Genomic DNA, 20,527 nt, shown 5'->3' with positions numbered 1-20,527 from the left:
TGTCTACTATAAATTTATCGAATATATACGGTGCATACGCAAGTGAATCTACGACAATATGACCGACACTGTACGCTCAATATACTGTCGAAATACGGTAATTTTACGCTACTGTCACACAATAAAATAAAAAAAAATATTTCGTACAGTCAAGAGCGGGACTCGAACCCGACTCATCTAGTTTCGCGCCCGAGCCTTTACCAGTTCGGCTATCTGAGACACTGTTCGAAACGACTATTCAGTCACCTCATAAAGTGTGAAAACCAAGTCATTTTTTTTCATTGTACAGATAAAAATAGCTTAAATAAATTTATATTTTTTCCATGACTTCAAAATAATAATCGTAATAAATAATTCGAATTTTTGATGATTACGAGAATCTTGATTTCGAAATTACGTTGAAATTATTAACTTTATAAAAAAGATCTGATAAAGAAATTGTTAAAAATTTAATTGTTAAAAAAAAATATCTCATGATAATTTTTCTTGATGACAAACAATTTTTCCGTAATTTTGAGATTATAGTTTTCGTCTCTAAAAAAAAAAAAAAACTCAAATCTTTAATAATGGATTCGAATTTTGGAATAACGGCGAAAATATTAGACGTGCAGAAAATAATTAAAGTTAAGTTGAAAATAAATTATAATTTATTAATTAATTAATTGTTGAATAAAATATCTCCCGATTAAAAAAAAAAAAAAAAAAACAATATTAATTATTATATTTTTCATAAACAAAAATTATTATGGTTTTTCATTTAAGACTATGAAAAAAATACAACACTTGTTCCTGACTTACCGACATTATACGCTCGTTTTACGGTCGTTTCACTTACAGAATACTGTGCATCCACCACCGAGTTACGGTTTTTTGACAATTTCTATGTTTTCGAATGACTGTCAAATGACAGACGATCGATCGATGATCTACGAGTTTTACTCAGATAAAAATCAGAGAAGTCAAGTAAAAATTTGGTTTCTCGAAGAGTGAAGTATGATAACTATACAGAATAAAAATCATAAAGTAACAGTGAAAAACTTTCACAATGATACTCGTCGTTCACTAACAAACGACGGCCGTTCGGTAGTCAAGTGACGGTCATTCGACGATCATTTTTCGACACTGTGAATTCCCAATACATTCACCGTCGTTTCACGATCATTTTATCGTAACCACGAATCCGCCAGGGCAGTCAACATCATTTATTCCTGAGTCTTGTAAAATTTATCCGGTCTTATATAAAGAAATCCGGTCTAATCATGATGTGTTAAGAATTGTCAGTGTTATTAAGACCGTGATATTTATATTTGTATTCATCTTCATACATATTACACTCGGAGATAACCTTTAGTCTTGCTGTTTCTATCTAAAAAGAATTCTTACGCTAGCATTCAGTGTTTCATTTAATCAACTTAGAAATGTCAGTCATTTAGATTGCATTATTGGATATTTTTGTTTTCTTTAAGCTATTTTTTACTACTGATTAGTAGACTTGATATCAAACTCGCTTAAATATTCAATTTTCTATAAGCTCAGCTCCTCTCATCGTCTCAGATTAACGGCCAGTGAATATGAAGAAGTATTTAATAATATTGTTGTGTTTCTGGCAATCACAACTCCACTATATACCAGGTTGTCGATCACACGAAATAACGTAAGTCAACTAGTTTTTGGTTTTATTGAAGTTGAATGTTTGTGATTTATATTATCAACTTGTTTTAAGTCATGAGGACATAAAAGAGGCAATGCTTAGTCTTGTTCATTTGATTCGCGAAAACACGGAGAAGTTAGAGCGACATGAAATTCGTGAACGTCATTTAGGAGACCAAGTCAAAAAAAGTTTAGGGATACTATCTAAAAAGATTATAGATATTGAAGAAATACGAAGACACTTGCAAAAGTTTGACACAAGAGTTACCAGTCTTGAAAGATCTCTTGCTAAGGTATGTTAATTGCCGTATTAAAACATTTGTTGCAAATCAATACATATAAAAAATACCTAAATTTCGTAAATTGCGAAATAGCTCTAAAAATAAGAAACAAATACAAATAATTTTTGAAATTGCACCTTTCTGGAAGAAAATATGTACAAAAATGTCTTGTCTCTGGATACTGACGATGCCATAATAATGAAGTGAAAAAAATTAGGATAGCGGTTCACCCTAAAGGCCATCCCTGCAACTTCCCGCTCATTTTATACTTAAGCGCTAAAAACTTCACTTATTATGTTTTTGAGCTCTTCGAACTCAAAAATATAATTTTCGTGTCATTTTGAGCTCTTTGAGCTCAAAAGTCTGATAGAAGTTTAATAAAACGCAATTTTTTGAATTTTCAAACCACAATAAATTTTGAATAAATAAACCAATTTCCACGCGGTTAATTGCATTCGACGCAGTTTTTAAGCACCATAACGAATCTCAAAGTTTAAGTTGATCAAACGAGGAATGTCGAAGTAATTCCGAAAAGACACTTTTTTCGGTTTTATTTTGACAACGATAACTCACAAACGAATCGACCGATTTTGACCGGGCTGGCGGCGATTGACATGGTATTTTTATGTTGAGGGATAATCGAATTTTAAAATTGATAGGTAGCGCCGTTTGAAAGTTATTAAAAAAAAACCACATTTGAAAAAATTTTTTTTTGTAATTTCACTAAGATTTCTAAAATATATCGGTCCGAATCGGTCCAAATTGTATGCAAAATCTAAGTTTGGCCAATTCCTATCGAATGGCACCAACCACAATAAAATCGGTCGAGCCGTTCAAAAGTTATAAGAGCTTTACATACTTACACACACACACACACACACACACACACACACACACACACACACACACACACACACACACACACACACACACACACACACACACACACACACACACATACACACACACATACTCGGGGCAGAAGAGATACTGTTACCGTTCGCGTCTCCCCGAGCGGATGGGAGAACGCTCGCTGTCCTTGGATGACACTTAATCTCTTAGTTGATGAGGTACAGCGGGTAGAAGCCAAGCAAAATAACCAAACAAAGTAAGCTCCCGTGGACAAAACTCCCCTTTAATGGGTTGGTCACACTAACTGACCTAGCAAGACGATTGGTTCCTGCTGTAACTCACTGGGAGTGTCCGGAACCTGTATCGTAGTTTCCGACGATGCAGGCCACGGCTGATGTGAGCGTGCCCTGCCGAGGTGAAAGTTGCAGCAGTGGATCAGGAGCCAGCCACTTCGGGCCTTGATTAGGAAGTACGCAGTGAGTGTTAGAGATCGGAATCTTCACCGCTCCGAGCGAGTCTAGTCCGTCCGTGTATTCCGGGACTGGCTAAGTGTCGGCTAGGCCTCAGGGAACTGGGGTAGGAGTACTATCTCCGAGGGTACACCCGTTCCTAGTTATGGCAACCCGCTCTACTCCGTACGATGCGCTGGTAAATCAAAAAAGTATGAGTAACCCACAGGAAACAAACAAGAGTGGAAACGTGCTACATGCCCAACAAGCAGCGATTGACGCAAGCGCTGAAATGAAGCGTTCGTAAGCGCTCAAACGCCTTGAAAAGCTGATCAGTGAGCTGAATGATTTCGTCCAACCAAAGGTCAACATTCACAAAGAGATAAAATCCAAGATGACTGTTGTAACTAACGCCCTTCAAAGGTTTGAGAAGCTGGATGAGGAGTGTCGTTCAACATTGCAGCGCATTTCTCATGCTACACCGGAGAAAGCCTGTCAGGCTGTCGTCGTGACTGACGAAGCAATGGACACCGGAGCTGAAGGTGATGGTGAATCAGTCGCTGAAGACAAGGGTGAAACTGACACAAGGCCTGGAAAGAGAAAGAACCGAAACTCGCCAGAGCCAACCGATAAAGTCACTAAGAAGAAGGACTTGAAAAAAAGCCCTCCCCAACGACTGGCAGGGCAGGTCGACGAACCTAAGAAGACGACTGACTGGGAAAAAGTACAGTCTAAGAAGGAGAAGAGAAGGTTAGCTAGAGAGCAACTCCCAAAGCAACCGCCGAAAGAGCCCCGGCCGGAACCTAAGCGGAAAAAACCGCGAAAATGGACCAGGCCTGACGCTCTGATCATCTGTCCGATCGAGAAGGAGAAGTACGCCGAAATATTGCGTCGTATAAAGCAGGCCGTCCCTGACGAACAGGTCCGCACAACCGTGGAAAAGATCCACAAAACCAAAACTAGGGACATGCTGATTACGCTCTCAAAGAAGAGTATCGACAAAGGCCAAGCCTTGCAAAATACCATCATGGATATTCTTCAAAAAGAGGCCGAAGTATTCTGCAAAGGACCGCAGGAGACCATCGAGATCCGAGACATTGATGATGACACGACGAAGGAGCACATTCAGACTGCCCTGAAAACGGAAACCGGAGAAACTTGCGAAATACCACTAGAGGCTATCAAGATCCGTAAGGCCTACAGAGGTACGCAAACGGCTACAGTGACACTACCAGCAGCTGGAGCACAACAGCTACTGGAAGGAAGCGGCAAAATAAGGATTGGCTGAGTCAATTGCCGAATAAGAGCAACTAGAAGACCAGTCCAATGCTTTAAATGCTGGCACTTCGGACATGCTGGGTCCCAATGTAAAAGCCAAGTAGACCGGTCTAAACTCTGCATCAGATGTGGACAAGAAGGGCACCGTATCTCTGACTGTAAAAATCCTGCCAAGTGTGCAATATGTGCTGAGCAGCAAGGAGCAAAGGATGTGGCTCACCATGCCGGCACCCGCAGGTGCCCGGTATTTCAGGAGGCGCTCCAGAAGTTGACGAACAAACAACCATGAGGATACTACAGCTCAATCTCAACCATTGTGAGGCAGCGCATGACCTGCTCATGCAATCCGTGCGAGAATTAGAGCTTGACTTGGTACTAATAGCAGAGCCATATAAACACCTGAGTACCCAACCCTGGGAATCTGATAGCACATCCAAAGCTGTCATCTGGTCATGTGGCAAGCTCCCTTTCCAGAATGCAGTCGACAACAGCAATGCCGGCTTTGTAGCAGTATCAGTAGAGAGCATCCGCTTCTATAGCTGCTACGCACCACCTAGCCTCTCCATTGTTGACTTCACTGATTTCTTGGATCGACTAACTGAAGATGCGAAGCAATACCATCCAGTAGCGATAGCCGGAGACTTCAACTCCTGGGCAGTTGACTGGGGCAGCAAACATACCAACGCACGAGGGAAAGCACTACTAGAGGCCTTTACTACACTAGATGTAGTTTCGCTCAACAGTGGTGATACGCCGACCTACACCAAAGGTGACGCAAGCTCAATTGTAGACCTCACTTTTGTCAGTAATAGCCTTGCAAGAGGTGACTACAACTGGAAAGTGTTGGACATCTACACTTCCAGCGACCATCATGCGATATTCTGGGAAATATCAAACGACCAGAACCTCAAGAGACCAATCAAGCAGTCTAACATCGTTGGTTGGAAGGTGAAATCTTTTGACCCAGAAGCATTGCTAATAGCCCTCGATGGTGATCCGATCAACACTGGATGTGCAGAACAACATACTAAGGACCCGATGAGGAGAGTAACACATGCTTGTGATGCCAGTATGCCTCGTAAACGTAGCATAAATTCGAGACCTTCGGTGCATTGGTGGAACGACCACATCAGCGTCCTCCGTAAAGAGTGTCATAGAAAGAGAAGAATCTCCCAGCGCGGCTATCAACGGCTCAACTCAGTGGAGCTGATCGCAGAGTACAAAAAGGCGCGTCGTGAACTGAATAAAGCCATTAAAGGAAGCAAAAGAATATGCTGGAAAGAGCTTATATACGAGGTGGATAAAGACGTGTGGGGTAGGCCTTATAAGGTGGTTATGACCCACCTGAAAAAACAACAAATGCCATCACCTACGTGTCCTCAACTTCTTCAGAAAATCGTCACTGCACTGTTCCCACAGCAACGCAACTTCGATTACCAGTTGGCGCCAGGCGAACTGGACGACATTCCACCTGTCACTGAAGAAGAACTGCTGGAAGCCTGTAACCGTGTAGGGAATAATAAAGCGCCGGGATTGGACGGAATCCCTAATATAGCCTTGAAAACCATCATAAAGGCAGCTCCAACATTATTCCTCGACGCCTATAATGCATGCCTCAAGGAGGGGACTTTTCCTCGTAAGTGGAAACAGCAACGATTGGTACTGTTACCTAAAGGGAAGAAACCACCAGAAAAACCGTCATCTTACCGACCACTCTGCATGCTAGATACGGCGGGTAAGATATTTGAGCATATCATCCATCAGCGAATAGATGCAGTAGTCGACCCACTCTTGGCAGACAACCAGTATGGATTCCGGAAAGGACGATCAACCCTGGACGCAATCAAACAGGTTGTTGATACGGCCAAGGAAGCAATCGCAGGAACCAGATGGAAAGGTGGAACGAAGAAGTATTGCCTGGTGGTGACACTAGACATCAGAAACGCCTTTAACTCCGCTAATTGGAAATGCATCATGCAGGCCCTCCAAGAGAAGAATGTACCAGAATACCTGCTTAAGATCGTAGCAAGCTAGATCGAGAAAGGCTGGACCAGTATATCGACTGAGTGCCCTACGAGTAGCTAGCGCCTTCCGCACAATATTAGAGGAAGCAGTGTGTGTTATTTCCGGTACTCTGCCTCTCAGAGTCCTAGCTGAGGAAAGACTGAACCTATATCAACGAAAAAGGTCAACCACACTGAGCCCTGAAGAACTTAGAAGGGAAGAATGGCAACACAGCATCGCAAGATGGCAACAAGACTGGAATGCTTCAGAGAAAGATCGGTGGACGTACCGTCTCATACCTCGGATTGATGTGTGGTTCAGCCGGAGTCACGGTGAGATCAACTATTATTTAACGCAGATGTTATCAGGACACGGATGTTACTGGAAGTATCTTCACCGCTTTAAGCACGATGATACCCCAGAGTGCCCGTCCTGTCCAGGGGTCAATGAAGATGCGGAGCATGTTTTCTTTGTGTGTCCACGTTTCAACCAACAGCGCGATGAGTTAGGGAAGATTCTGAAAAAGAGAACCCAACCAGAGTCAATAGTAGAAGCAATGTTGTCGTCAGAAGCTGCCTGGAACGCCATAAGCACTTTTGCTACAAAAGTGCTTACCGAGTTGCGATCCACTGAGAGGAAAAGAGCGAAAGACAGAATCTAGAAGGAAGAAATAACATCTTAGCCACCAGAAGGAAGAGCGGCAGCTAATTCCTCCCCCCGCGAAGAAATGCCTTACGGCGGTACCATGGGGGATCAGAGGATAGAAGAGAAAGGGGTTTAGGGTTTAGTGGGTAGAGGCGTCAGCGTCGAGTTTTAGTATGACGCTGCATCGAGTCACCACATATCCAGGCCAAACAGATATGCCTAGAATCCGTAAAAAGGATTCCCCTAAAAAACACACACACACACACACACACACACACATACACATACACATACACATACACATACACACACACACAAATACATATATGCATACATACATGACATACAGACATAGTGACAACATCGCAGGGGTAGTCAGGGAAGCTTTCTAGGACCTCAAATAGTGTGGCCAGATCGTGGTATTTTTTCACCCCCCACTTTGTGCCGCTGTCAATATAGTCAGATAAGAGTGTCCTACAAAGTGGGGTAAGAAAAGAGCACGATCTGGCCACACTGACCTAAAAACTTCGACATCAGATGAAACCTCGACACGAAGGGTAGCGTTGTTTGCATCCGTAGGTTCTGCTATTACACCCTACACGTGCTCTCTGGGTAGTGTCAAATGAACAACACTAACAACAATATGGAAATGTCACAAAACATTCAAACATTGTCTACAGTACAGGGGTTGGATATCTCAGTGCCGGCGAGGGAAGGCGTGCAAACGGGCCTGAACTCATCGTAATCGAGCGACCGTTACAACAGCGGGGTGGACCCCATGGCTCTGCTGTCTGGAAATGCTACAGAGAGTACGAAAACAGCCCAGATGGATGAGAACAGACAGCTGAGCAACGTTCCTCCAAAAAGTGAAGGACCTTTTGCTCCTGTCACTAATGGAACCTACCGAGGAAGAATTAACTTTGTACCAACCGTCACCGGCCAACAGTCACCAATGGACAGGCTCGGCAGCAAGATCGAAGAGTTAGCCGACTTCATAAGAGACAAGAAGAATCTCTATCATGAGATCAGAAAATTGGATACGTCTATCAGTAGGGCATTATTGGGTGGCAAACAAATCACCAACGATGTCGGCGTCAACGACTCAAACATCTCCGAGTCTGAGCAAAAAACAGCCATCTCTGGTCACTCCTAAGAAATGACCACAGCAAGGAAAGGGCAACAACAAGAAGAGGCCGTTGTCCACGCCCAGCCCTTCCTCAAAAATTGACAAGCCAGCATAGCAAAAGACAGCCCGGGATGATACCTGAACCAAAGTGACTCGACGAAACAAAATAAAGCCAGCGGCTTAATCTGGTACAGCCCAAAACCAACCAAGCAATGGTGGCTCCAAGAAACTGAGGAGGAAGAAGACAAGAACTAAAGCTGTGCTCGTCCAACCAGCTGAAGGGCGAACATACGCCGATCTCCTCAAGAAAATCAAGGCTAAGGTAAGCCCTGTCGAGACGAGTGTAGACATAAAGTCTATTGAAAAAACGAAATATGGAGGCGTTCTCCTTGAAATGGCTCGAAAGACCGAAGACAGCAAGGCCTTTACGGATGCAGTAAAGTCAGCCACTGCAAACATTGGCACGGTCAAGACGCTAACACCAACAACAACGATCGAGATCCTCGACTTGGATGAAATCTCTACCGAGAGCTAAGTCCGTGAAGCACTCAAACGTGAATTCACTGACAGCCTGGAGGTCAAACGGGTAAATTTGACAAAACTCACACCACGAGACAATCGGGTAGCCTTTAACCAGTTGCAAAAATAACACGCTGTTTTAAATGTCTTGGTTTTGGACACCAAACACGTCAGTGTGTGGGACCAGACAGAAGCAGGTGCTGCTACAAATGTAGCGGAGAAAACCACAAGGCTGTAAACTGCACGGAGAAGCCAAAATGCTTCCTTTATGCTCCGGACACGGATGCTCAGGATGGTCTATGCTATATTTCTGGTACTGGAGCCTGCAAGGCATTCCGCACAGCACTTGCAAAAGTCACGAGAGGGCAGAAATAACATGCATACTACAAAGCAACCTGAATAGTTGCGCTTTGGCACAAAACCTGCTGTGCCAGCGTGTCTTTGAAGATAAAATCGACGTCTGCTTTATCTGTGAGCAATATTTAAACATCGAAGGTAAAACATGGGTCACAGACGAAACTGGCACGGCAGCAATTTGAATTGTGAACACAAAGAACGTTACCCTCAACAACAGCGGAAGTGTAGCAGGTTTTGTCTGGATTCAAACCCCCACAACCTACTTTATGAGCGTCTATCTCTCACCTAACGAAGGGATTAGTGTCTTCTGACAAAAACTGGCAAATATAGACGATGCGGTCACTAAGTTCGACGGCGAAGTCATCGTAGCCGGAGACCAACGCTAAATCGGCTCAGGGTGGGGCGCTGCTTTCTCCGACACCAGAGGTTACGAGGTCGCTGACGTCACGGCTAGACTCGACATCATAGTGCTGATCACCGGGAGCACCACGACCTTTAGAAGACCGGGGTACGAGGAATCCATCCTCGACATTTCGTTGGCGACTCCAAGGACTACAAACATGATCGAAGACTGGACTGTATCCGAAGAATACAGTGGCAGTGATCACCAGTTCGTGACATTCAACGTTGGATTGGCATCTGCTATGGAATCACAACGTGACCTTTCTAAGCGGAAGTGGAATGCCAAGAGGCTTGATCCAGAGGCATTGCGAGCTTCACTTGCACGAAGCTGGTCTATCCTTCAGAACAACCCGACTCCGGATACCTGCAGCGAGACGGAAAAGGCAGTGCTAAATACGATGATGGAGATTGTTGCCACATGTCACGCCTCTATGCCGCTGCTGAAAAATCAGAGTTTTCACAGACTGGTGTACTGGGGGTCAACAGACATAGCAGAACTTCGCAAAATATGCCATCAGCTACGTCGCCGCGCAACGAAAGCCGCGAAGCGCTCCCCAAGCCAGGACTTGTATTCAAAAGAGTACAAGCAGGCCAAAAAGACGCTAAACTGAGCCATTGAAGCAAAAAAGCGATAAGCTGTCTGAACCTGGAACCCGCTTCATAGTAAGGTGTACGGCTTTGATACAGTATATACTACAAACGACGAGAATCATTGTAGTAGGACTTTCATTTTTGTAGTACAAATTTTAGTCCTCGAAAATATTAAATTTATATAAATATCGTTGAAAAATACTTATATTATTACATAAACAGCTACAATCGAATTAAAATCTATTGTAGTATATTGTAGTTATCATAATTTTTTGATAGTGACATTTTCTCGCTCCAAAATAAAAATAAACCTTAATATTTCACTGGTGGATAATTAGATTATTAAAATATATAGAATGATGGATTTATTTTTATTTGTAGTACAGTGTACTGATCGTAAATTAACATATTGATGATCCTTAGCCGAAAAGAAATTGTCCTATCCTGTTCATAGTCATATGATAATGCTAAGTGCGTAGGCGCTTGAAAAAATTCGTGGAGATATCACTGTGTATAATCAAAGATTCTACTGAGTATATTCCAAACTCTACAGGATACAATCTCGGATCATATCCAGTGGAATCTTACGCGGTATAATTTCAGATTTTACTAGGGAAAATGGGAAATTGCAATGAGTGTAACCTAGATATCGCTCAGGATAGTCTGGATTATACTAGCTACTATCTAAAATTTTTTTTCACAACAGATGTCACTGAGTATCATCTGGAATGATATTCAGTGTAATCTTTTTCTGTCCATGTATTTCAGAGATTTCTATAAATAGTTGTTTGCATACTGATTTGAATACTGATATGATCAATTTTAGACCTTACAAACACGGAAAAGAAATTGCGGCACATCCAACTACACTTGGGGAAGCATTTACTCCAGGATGGACTAAAGTATATATACGCTATAGTTTGTTCACGGATGATTTTCATGTACATCAAATCCAACTCCAAGAGTGATTGAATTTACCGCACGTTTTTTTCCGTGAATGTTATAGATAAAATTACCAACAATCCACTTCTTTACCAGAAATTATCATTCTGCTCACACTACAATCAACTACAATCGATTCCGCTTCTACTTCACTAGCTCTTCTCAATTCATTATCAAAATACACTTATTTATTTGGAGATATAAAACATTTAGCATCAATAACAACATGCTACAATTAGAATATTGTGATCTCCATAATTGCTGACGTTTGTAGCTTAAAAACTCAAATTTGTATCTTCACACTTAATTAATGTCATCAATGAAATTCCAACCAATCTGCTGTTCTACCAGAAATTATCATTTTGCTTACACTACAATCAACTACAATCAATTCCACTTCTACTTCACTAACTCTTCTCCATTTATTATCAAAATAAATTTATTTATTTGGAAAAATAAAACATTTAGCATCAATAATAACTTTCTACAATTAGAGTATTGTGATCACCATAATTGCTGCCGTTTGTAGCTCAAAAACTCAAATTTGTATCTTTACACTTAATAAATGTCATCAATGAAATTCCAATCAATCTGCTGTTCTATCAGTAATTATCATTTTGCTCACACTACAATATACTAACTACAATTGATTGTTTTTACTCTACACTTTGAAGGTCCCTATCAAAATTTAAAATTAAATTATCGTGCAGCTAGAATCTTACAATATCGTTGGTTTTGAAAGATCTTTCTATCTGACAAAGTCTGTGGCTCCATAACCAAAGATTCATCGAAGCAGGCCATAAATTACATATATTTTAAGTTCAACAATTGAGGAAATCAAACTTAATTTTAATTCAAGCGTTATTTATCAGTTATATTTATTATTTCTTACAATGTTTTAAACAAAATTATCAATTACATTTTCCACATCTAAATCACATTTAAATTTTAGTAATACTTTTATAAACTTGCATCGTTTAGCTACATCGATTACATGTATTTTATATCAAATTATCTTTAAGTATCAAATAGAACTATTGAAAAATAAAAAATTAATTTTTAACTTAAATAAAAATTAATTAAAATTTTCTGGTAGGAATCAAGTTTTTAACTTTTTAATAAAAAATAGCAAATGAATTTTTTTAAGCTTAGTTAATTCTTTCCGTGCCACTCTTCGAGGTTTAGATTTTTTACTAATTCCATCATGTAATTCCCATGATTCGTGTGATTTTCTCACATATGGACGATAATGAGCTGTAGGTATGACTGCAACATACTCTATTGCACCTGTTAATGTGAATTGGTTTCCAAGAACATTTATAGTGACAGGAATTTCGCTTAAAGTGAATTCTCTACAATTCTCTTTAGTATTTTTATTTTCTTTAATAATATGCTGTAAAGCTTCGATGTCAATGACTAAGTGCTGTCCTAACTCAACTGTCACAGAGTTTCTCATCTGACATGAGCCGCAACAACGTTTGTATGCTTTTAAATACAGATTGATCGACTCTTCTAATCGTTTAAGACCACCTTCATACATAGGTTTTAGATTTGGAGACAAAATTGAAAATGGATAACGTTCTTCTTGATTACAATTACTGCAAATCATAACAAGAATAGCTGAAGGTACGTCTCTGAGTACAATCCCTGCTACGTTGCCGATATTCAAATTACAGTCAATCAATCCATTTACAGGGCTTGTAACCGTAAGTATACATTCAAGCCTTGCCTCGTAAACTCCTGTTTGATCCTTAGATGTATTTGCAGATGACATAAGCTTGACTACATTAAAAATTTTACTATTCGTGTTTTCCACATATTCATGGTAATGAGACCAATCTATGTATGTACTTCGTAAACAATGAACTATCGAATCGAAGGGACATGTATTTTTAAGAGCAATTATACCTTGTGTAGTTTTCATTGGTTCTAAACTACTTCCATTTACCAACAAAAATATCTTTTTACTTTTTTTGGATTTCGTTAAAACATTTTCAATATCTGGTTCCGCTCGTCCATAGTATCCTTTACCTTTTACTTCGCATTCATCTAATAGTCCGCCCCATTCATCTACGAGATGCAAATAGTCATGATTAGGAGAATCGATAGAATTACCTACAGTATTACTACTATTATTTGGTAGCAAAATTCTTTCTTTTTCTTCTTTTTGTTTGTCAATTGTCTGGTCACTAGCTATAAAATCGTTACTGGAAACTTTATTATCGTGTAAAATGTTTGAAACAAAATATTTTAAATCACAATTTAACAGTTCCCGTAACCGAGTAAGACTTCTGTCTAGACTAGGATTATTTGCAACCGATAGACTTCCTTGAAATTGTGTTTTACAATCCAAATCAGGTTTTGATTCCAATCTTGTAGAACACAATTTCGGACTATTCGCAGTGATGTTAACGCTATCAAACTTATCAATAATATTTGTCTCCAGATCATTCTTCTCATCCCAATCACCAGTAACATCCAATATTTCAGAACTGTCATTGCTTTTTTCATCTAAACCTGTGTCACCAACATTAATATTATCAGAATTACCGATTTCATCAGTTGGATCTTCTTGCTCCTCAGTTTCCATTACAGTAGTGCACAACTGCGAAATATCGATTCGGGAATCAATTACATCACTAATAATAGAGCTATCAAGAGTAAATTCCGTTTGTGATTGTTCTTCAGCAACGGTAATTTTAGCACCCATCAAGTTCATGGTACCATTAATCGAATTAATGTGTTCTTTTAACCAGACGTCAATTTTTTCATTTTTACCAACATAATTTTTTAAGTCCTTAAAGTACTCTTCATTGCTCGCAGAACTAGCCGTCTCAATATCCTGTAATTTCTCGATGTCACTCTTGTAAAACAAAGCTGGGATTATCGCGGTCCATACAACAAAGTATTTACACAGTTTTATCAAGTCCGAACCAAAAGCTGGGTTGTAGAGATTGTTAGGAATTGACTCTTTTTGATTAGATTGACATTTTTTCTTCAACTCATCAAGATAAGTCTTTATTGGTTGAGCTTTTTTCCCCTTATTATTTTCCTTACTGGTTTTATTATTCTTCGGCTCTTTCACAGATTCTAAATCTGCAAAAATCGTACTATCTGAGGACTGAGGAAAGTCTTTTTTAGTTTTCATAAGATTTGTGAGGAAGTTGACGCTATTAGTACATGAACTTACATCAGAGTGAAAGAACTGAGAGTATGCTGTAGTCAAGATATGAGTCAACAGTATTTCAAACATATTAAAATCTTTGATTCGCATTAACATATCTACGCAACGTACATAAAATTCTTTATGTGGACGATTACTATTCAGGCTCTTCCAATTACATACAAGTTTAATTAAATGCGCAACATCAATACGTAAAATAGTATTTTTGTTGACATACGAATCTTTTTTTAACAATTGATCAAAACATTCGTCTACATATTGTTTCAACGGCATATTATTAAACGCTAAAGATGATGCATTTAGTAACGCAAGCGAGAAATCGGAAACAATTTGCTTAGGCAAAGGAAGATCATTTTTAAACCATTCCCTTATCCAAAATGTCAACGTATTGGCATCATGTTTCTCGGTAATAAATTGTGCTAATGGTAAAGACTTGTTATTGTAAGAGGTTATTATTTGGTATAAAAATATGACTCGTTGCGATTGATCCATAGAAGGAATAGCTTTTACTAAACCTCCCGTTGCATCGACAGCTATACTTTTGATTTTATCTTCACTAATAAATTGTTTGTACATATGTAGTTGTGTCGGTGTCCAATACATTACGTACATCTTATCAATAGCGATTTTCCAAATGCTTTCGGAATAATCCGGATTAGACTTCATTTCCAAAACACTGAGAATCGGATGGGGGAAATTTTTTAAATCAAGCCTATTTACTTTTTCTTGGTATTTTGCTCTATACAAAACATCTGCGTTGTACAAATCAGCTGGCTCTTGATCACCAAAAGTCATTCTCGTTCTAGCCTCTTCTCTTCGATACTTGAATACTGAGGTGGCTCTAACCTGATTTACAACTGTTTCTCGGTTTAGTCCTCGGAGTTGTCTTTTTTTAATATGAGCAACGGATTTTGTGTCATATGATGTGACATCAATCTTTACATCATCATCGTCTGGAGGTGAAATACTCATTAAAATTATTTCATTTGAACATTTAGAGCAGAAACCTCGTATTCTGAGAAAAATATCTTCGGTCTCATATATTTTTGGAGAGTCGAACGAAAAAGGACATGGCAATTTAAAATTTTCCCAAATAGAATAGTAAATTTTATCATTCCAGCCGCTTTCTAATATATTATAATTTCTGTCACCATATTTTTTGACTGTTAAACCCAGTTTGTTCCACTCAGCTTTTGTAAACTGGATACGAGTATTAATTATCGGCAGTTGTTGGCTCTTTTTAATCGGCCAAACAGAATTATCTTCATTCTCTATATTTTTTTTACTTTTCTTTGTATTAGTTGATAATCCATACAACCTCGTTGCAATATTTTGACGATTTTTATTTATATAAACCCATATGTGATGCTTATTCATAGCTGGGAGCACCTTGGTAGCATCTTCCCAGATAGGATCATCGTATTTCTTAAAATTTCCATCAGACATGAAATTCCAATCTTTCAACGCTTCATAGATATGATCAGGTGAATAAAATGGCTTTGGAGCCATCGTGCTTTGACTCAAATATATTTACCTGATGAAAATCGAAAAAAAAAACTAATTATTAACATGTAAAAAGTAGCAATAACAATATTAATTATTATAAATATCTTACAACAGTTTCAAACTGCAAACATAATGCTTTAGTTAAGGTCATCAATAATGTATGGACTTGCCATCCATAAGTACAAAATGATTGTTTAGCTCAACAATCGCAAGTTGTTTAGTTCGATATCTAGAAACCTAGAAATCACAAATTGTTATTGAAATATGAATAAAAATTTGTGAAAAATTAAATGGGAAATTATTTTGTAATAAATGTAATCTAATTTGCAGAAAAAAATTACAATGAACAATATTGGAAGTAAGGTTATGTTAAGTATAACAAAAAAGACCTACTTACCGGAATTTATTGATTAATTTGACAAACTCTTGCGCGTTTATCGGAATTTGTGCCCTTGGGTAGTGCACTACCCTGCCCCCCCCCCCAAAAAAAAAAAAGTATATTTCGAATGTATTTTATCTCAAATTTGTGATGATTGGTTGTTGTTATACTACACAAACAACAACAAACCAGTAAATAGCTAATCGCTAACTCACTATAATCTACCACTTTCTACTACCCTGAGATGCTACCTGATGCCCAGGGAGGGTAGTGCCATATTAAAGCAAATTTTAAGGGAGTTGGTAAAGAACGGATAGGGGAAAGGGGGGAGCTACTCAGTGGGGATTTTTCCGTAATTGAAAAAATAATCAGACAGCCCAGACTGGGAATCGAACTCAGATCTCTCGGTTACGCGCCAAGGACTCTACCAGTTAAGCTATCCGAGACAAGTACTGACTACTTTATTCAGTCACATATATAAGACCCACCGAGCAAACAACGCCACCGTCCATCTTACAGTAAAGAGCCATATTAAAGCAAATTTTAAGGGAGTTGGGAGAAAACGGATAGGGGAAAGAGGGGACCTACTCAGTGGGGATTTTTCCGTAATTGAAAAAATAATCAGACAGCCCAGACTGGGAATCGAACCCAGATCTCTCGATTACGCGCCAAGGGCTCTACCCTTACCAACTCTCTTGTCGGAATTTGTGCCACACAAATATATATATATATATATATATATATATATATATATATATATATATTAGGATGTTTCAAAAAAAAAAAAATTTTTTTTTTTATGGTGTTGAAAAGTTGAAAGTACATTTAAAAACAAAAATTTTGGCGCCTATTAGAGCCCTAAATATTAATATTAAGGTTTGCCTCACTTCATTTGTAATTTTTCTATTTAAATAACACAAGAAAACTTTTTTTTTATTTTTGAATTTTAATTACTTCGAAATGGCTTGTCTACGCAATATCCCAGAAAAAGGTCTTATAGGAAATTTCACGCTCTACAAAAAACGTTTGAAGGTCAAAATTCCTCAGACCAACCGTTTCAAAGATATTTGCAATCAAACATAACACTAATCAAAAATTTCAAATATTTTCCAATAAAATTGCAAAAAAAAAATCATACTTTATATTGATATTGTTTTTTTCTGTAAAATCAATTGAATTCTGTTAATTTGAGATTTTAATTTTTTTTTTTTTGCTTATATACTCCATACGTAACTCACAAAAAGTACAAATACATAAATATAAAGTTTAAAATTATCAAACAAATGATTTTTGGGTCTCTTTTATAACAAATTAATTTTATATTTCATAAAGTTTATAAATTTTTGTAAGATGAAAATGTAAAGTTCCTGATCACACTAACTAAACAAACACTTATCATTGTATTTTATTAAAAATGTTAAAAAAATTATAAATATATTAAATCAATTCAATCAACTATAAAATTTGATTAATTTTTTTCATTTAAAAAATATTGAATGAGCTTTATTCAGCTCCGTCGATAAAAGTAGTATATTCGTTTGATTTGAGTAATGTAGTTAGTAAGCTCTGTGTTGGTAAGCTTGGTCATTCATTATCAATTTCTCTTTGTTGCTCTGCTTTCAATGCTTTGTTCTATCTTCTCGTCATTGTCTTTCTTTATTGATACTGATTGTTATTTAAATTCGTTATATTATTAATTTAATTTGCTTATAATTAAAATATATAAGTTATAAATTTTATGATCACAATGGTGAAAACAGTGTACTTGATTGGTGATGTATTAAGTGAATTTGGTGGAAAAAAATTACCTTCATTGAAAGAGGTTATGTCACTTTTACTTTATTATCTTAAAACGAAAAATTTTTCAGTAAAAGAAAGCATATCAACCACTGTCGACAAAGTTTTCGAAATTTGGTGTGTGGCACAAATCCCGACAAGAGAGAAAAGATCTACTTTTTTAAAACTAACCTCAAATCACAATCGATGGAGGAATTTACAAAAAAAACTGTAAGAGGAAAAAGTCAAAATCTTAAAAAAAAAAAATGAATCCCTTTTTCGGGACGAATCAAATAAACTATTTGATATAGCTCATGCTGATTTGTTAAATTTACTGGATAAAGAAAAAAGATTATTTTATTTGGGACAAAAATTTTCCAGTCAACGTGGTTTTATTTCATATAATTCTCAACCAATTCCAGAAGATGTTGAAGATATGGATGTTGATGTAAGCGATGAAAATAATAACTACAGTAATAGTGATAACAATAATGAAGAGAACATTGATATCAATTATAATAACAATAATGCTAGTGGTACATTTGATGTCAGAGAGTTCGGTAATGACAATGTTGACTATTCTTGTACAGTTGAGACTGATAATGTTGTTAATCATGAAATATCAAGTCAAACATCTAAGTTATCCCAGAAATCTTTGGAAAGTAATACTTCTCGTATAATCTCTGATTATGAAGATGAAATTCTAAAACAACAAGTTCCTAAAATTGATTTAATGACACCAGAACTTGCTGCGGCTTTGGATAGAGCTAATGTGAGTAGTAGGTCGGCGACTTACATTTTTGCTGCTTTATTATCTAGCCTAAATATTGATTGTGCAAGCGTAAACTTCAGTCATTTGACTATTCACCGAGCACGGGAAAAATTTCGCAAAGAAGCGACGTTAAATCTGAAAACTAATTTGGAAACTGATAATTATATGCTACATTTTGATGGAAAACTGTTGTCAGATATTACAGGTGTAGAACAAGTTGACCGGCTTCCTATTATTTTATCATCATCAGGAAAATTTCAACTGTTAGGAATCCCCAAACTAGAATCTGGAACTGGACAAAATCAAGCTTCAGCTATTATTACAACAGTAAAACAATGGAATATTAATACTGATAACATCAAAGCATTGTGTTCTGATACTACAGCGTCAAATACGCTGTAGTATTTTGGAAGTTATAACACCAATCAAAGATGAAATTTTGAAATTCGTTAATAACTAAATAGAAGTAAAATTTTTTAATCCAGCGCTAAAGAATAATCAACTAATGTTAAAGTGAAACATGAAAATTTATGAAGTTCCGTATAATCATCCATTTTACATTTAATAATTAACCCCGTTGTAAATAGAAATATTGGAAATCAATTTCACATGATTATTACACTCTTAATCATCATTAACGATTACAATTGCATTTGTAAAATATTTCGTAACTTTTACTTCATATCAGTTGATAATAATTAATGTTCTTTACTTTGAGGTTGCAATGTAATTAATTTTATTTTGACTTTGAACTTTTTTTGTAGATGGATCATTGTCGTGACGATTACCGTGAACTCCTGCAATTATCATCGATATTTTTGAGTGCTACTACCACAAATATTACATTTAAGCGTCCTGGAGCCGTCCATCATGCAAGGTGGATGGCTAAAGCCATATATAGTTTAAAAATTTTTTTATTTTTTTATTTAGAAATGAATTTCATCTTACTAAATCAGAAATAGCTGGATTACGAGATCTTAGTTTATTTATCATAATATTCTATTTGAAAGCTTGGTATACTGCGCCGTGCGCTATAGCAGCACCTAATAATGATGTAACTTTAATTAAAGAATTAATTTCATATAAAAAATTTAATAATACTATTTCACGGGCATGCTCAGAAAAATTAGCCGATCACTTGTGGTATTTAAATAACGAGTTGTCTGTTTTATCTCTCTTTGATGAAACTGTTTCAGTTGAAACAAAAAGAAGAATAGTTCATGCTTTAAAAAACTGTGAAACCAATGAAACTACAACGAGTCGTTTTATAATCGATAAGAAAAATTTAGAGTCATTATTAAATAAAGATCTTAGTCAATTTGTATTTATGAGATCGATAAATCTGTTTAAATCGTTTGATTTGTCGTATGATTTCATTGATGAGGATGTAACTTTGTGGCCTCAGAATCTAAATTACAAAAGAAACTTGGAGTATTTTGAGAAACTTCAAGTTGTAAATGATGTAGCAGAACGCGGCGTGGCATTGATAGAGCAGTATAATCGATGCTTAACGAAAAATGAAGAACAGCTTCAGTATTTATTGCAAGTATTGACAGAACACAGAAAACGATATCCTAATTGCAATAAAAATAATTTTATAAAACTGTAATAATTTCAAGTTAAAAAAAATTCTATGAATTTTTGTTAAATATTGTTTTTTGTTATAAAGAATTGATTGTTTGATAGAATTTATTAGTATTTGGTAGAAAATAAAATAAATTGGTTATAAAAGAGACCCAAAAATCATTTGCTTTATCATTTTAACCTTTATATTTATGTATTTGTACTTTTTGTGAGTTACGTATGAAGTAAAT

At 37.2% G+C, this 20,527-nt stretch overlaps 2 protein-coding genes across 5 annotated transcripts in view; both read left to right on the top strand.

Moving 5' to 3' along the window:
• The first annotated feature begins 1,304 nt into the window (after window positions 1-1,304).
• The window catches only part of LOC123274037, an 87,626-nt gene continuing 68,403 nt past the window's right edge, over window positions 1,305-20,527 (top strand). For 2 of the 4 annotated variants that reach the window (XR_006511431.1, XM_044741534.1), the window contains exons 1-2: window positions 1,305-1,654; window positions 1,724-1,943. Coding sequence is in view for 3 of the 4 variants with exons in the window: in XM_044741534.1 (XP_044597469.1) it covers window positions 1,572-1,654; window positions 1,724-1,943 (303 nt within the window). In the remaining variant the exon portion in view is untranslated. The remainder of the gene's footprint in view (window positions 1,655-1,723; window positions 1,944-20,527) is intronic. The other 2 variants (XM_044741536.1, XM_044741537.1) reach the window with 2 other exon arrangements.
• LOC123274036 (uncharacterized protein DDB_G0275275-like) lies at window positions 17,770-19,160 on the top strand. The gene is made up of 2 exons (XM_044741533.1): window positions 17,770-17,987; window positions 18,364-19,160. Exon 2 carries the CDS (start codon window positions 18,378-18,380, stop codon window positions 19,113-19,115), a length of 738 nt encoding a protein of 245 aa, XP_044597468.1. The 5' UTR covers window positions 17,770-17,987; window positions 18,364-18,377; the 3' UTR covers window positions 19,116-19,160.

Source organism: Cotesia glomerata, unplaced genomic scaffold (assembly GCF_020080835.1).
Source record: "Cotesia glomerata isolate CgM1 unplaced genomic scaffold, MPM_Cglom_v2.3 scaffold_19, whole genome shotgun sequence".
NCBI lineage: Eukaryota > Metazoa > Arthropoda > Insecta > Hymenoptera > Braconidae > Cotesia > Cotesia glomerata.
Note: the sequence above shows the minus strand (reverse complement) of the source record. Positions and strands in the feature narration are given on the sequence as shown.

Coding starts and splice junctions, on each gene's coding strand:
- LOC123274036 (XM_044741533.1), top strand. CDS start 18,378: ATGGATGTTGATGTAAGCGATGAAAATAATAACTACAGTAATAGTGAT.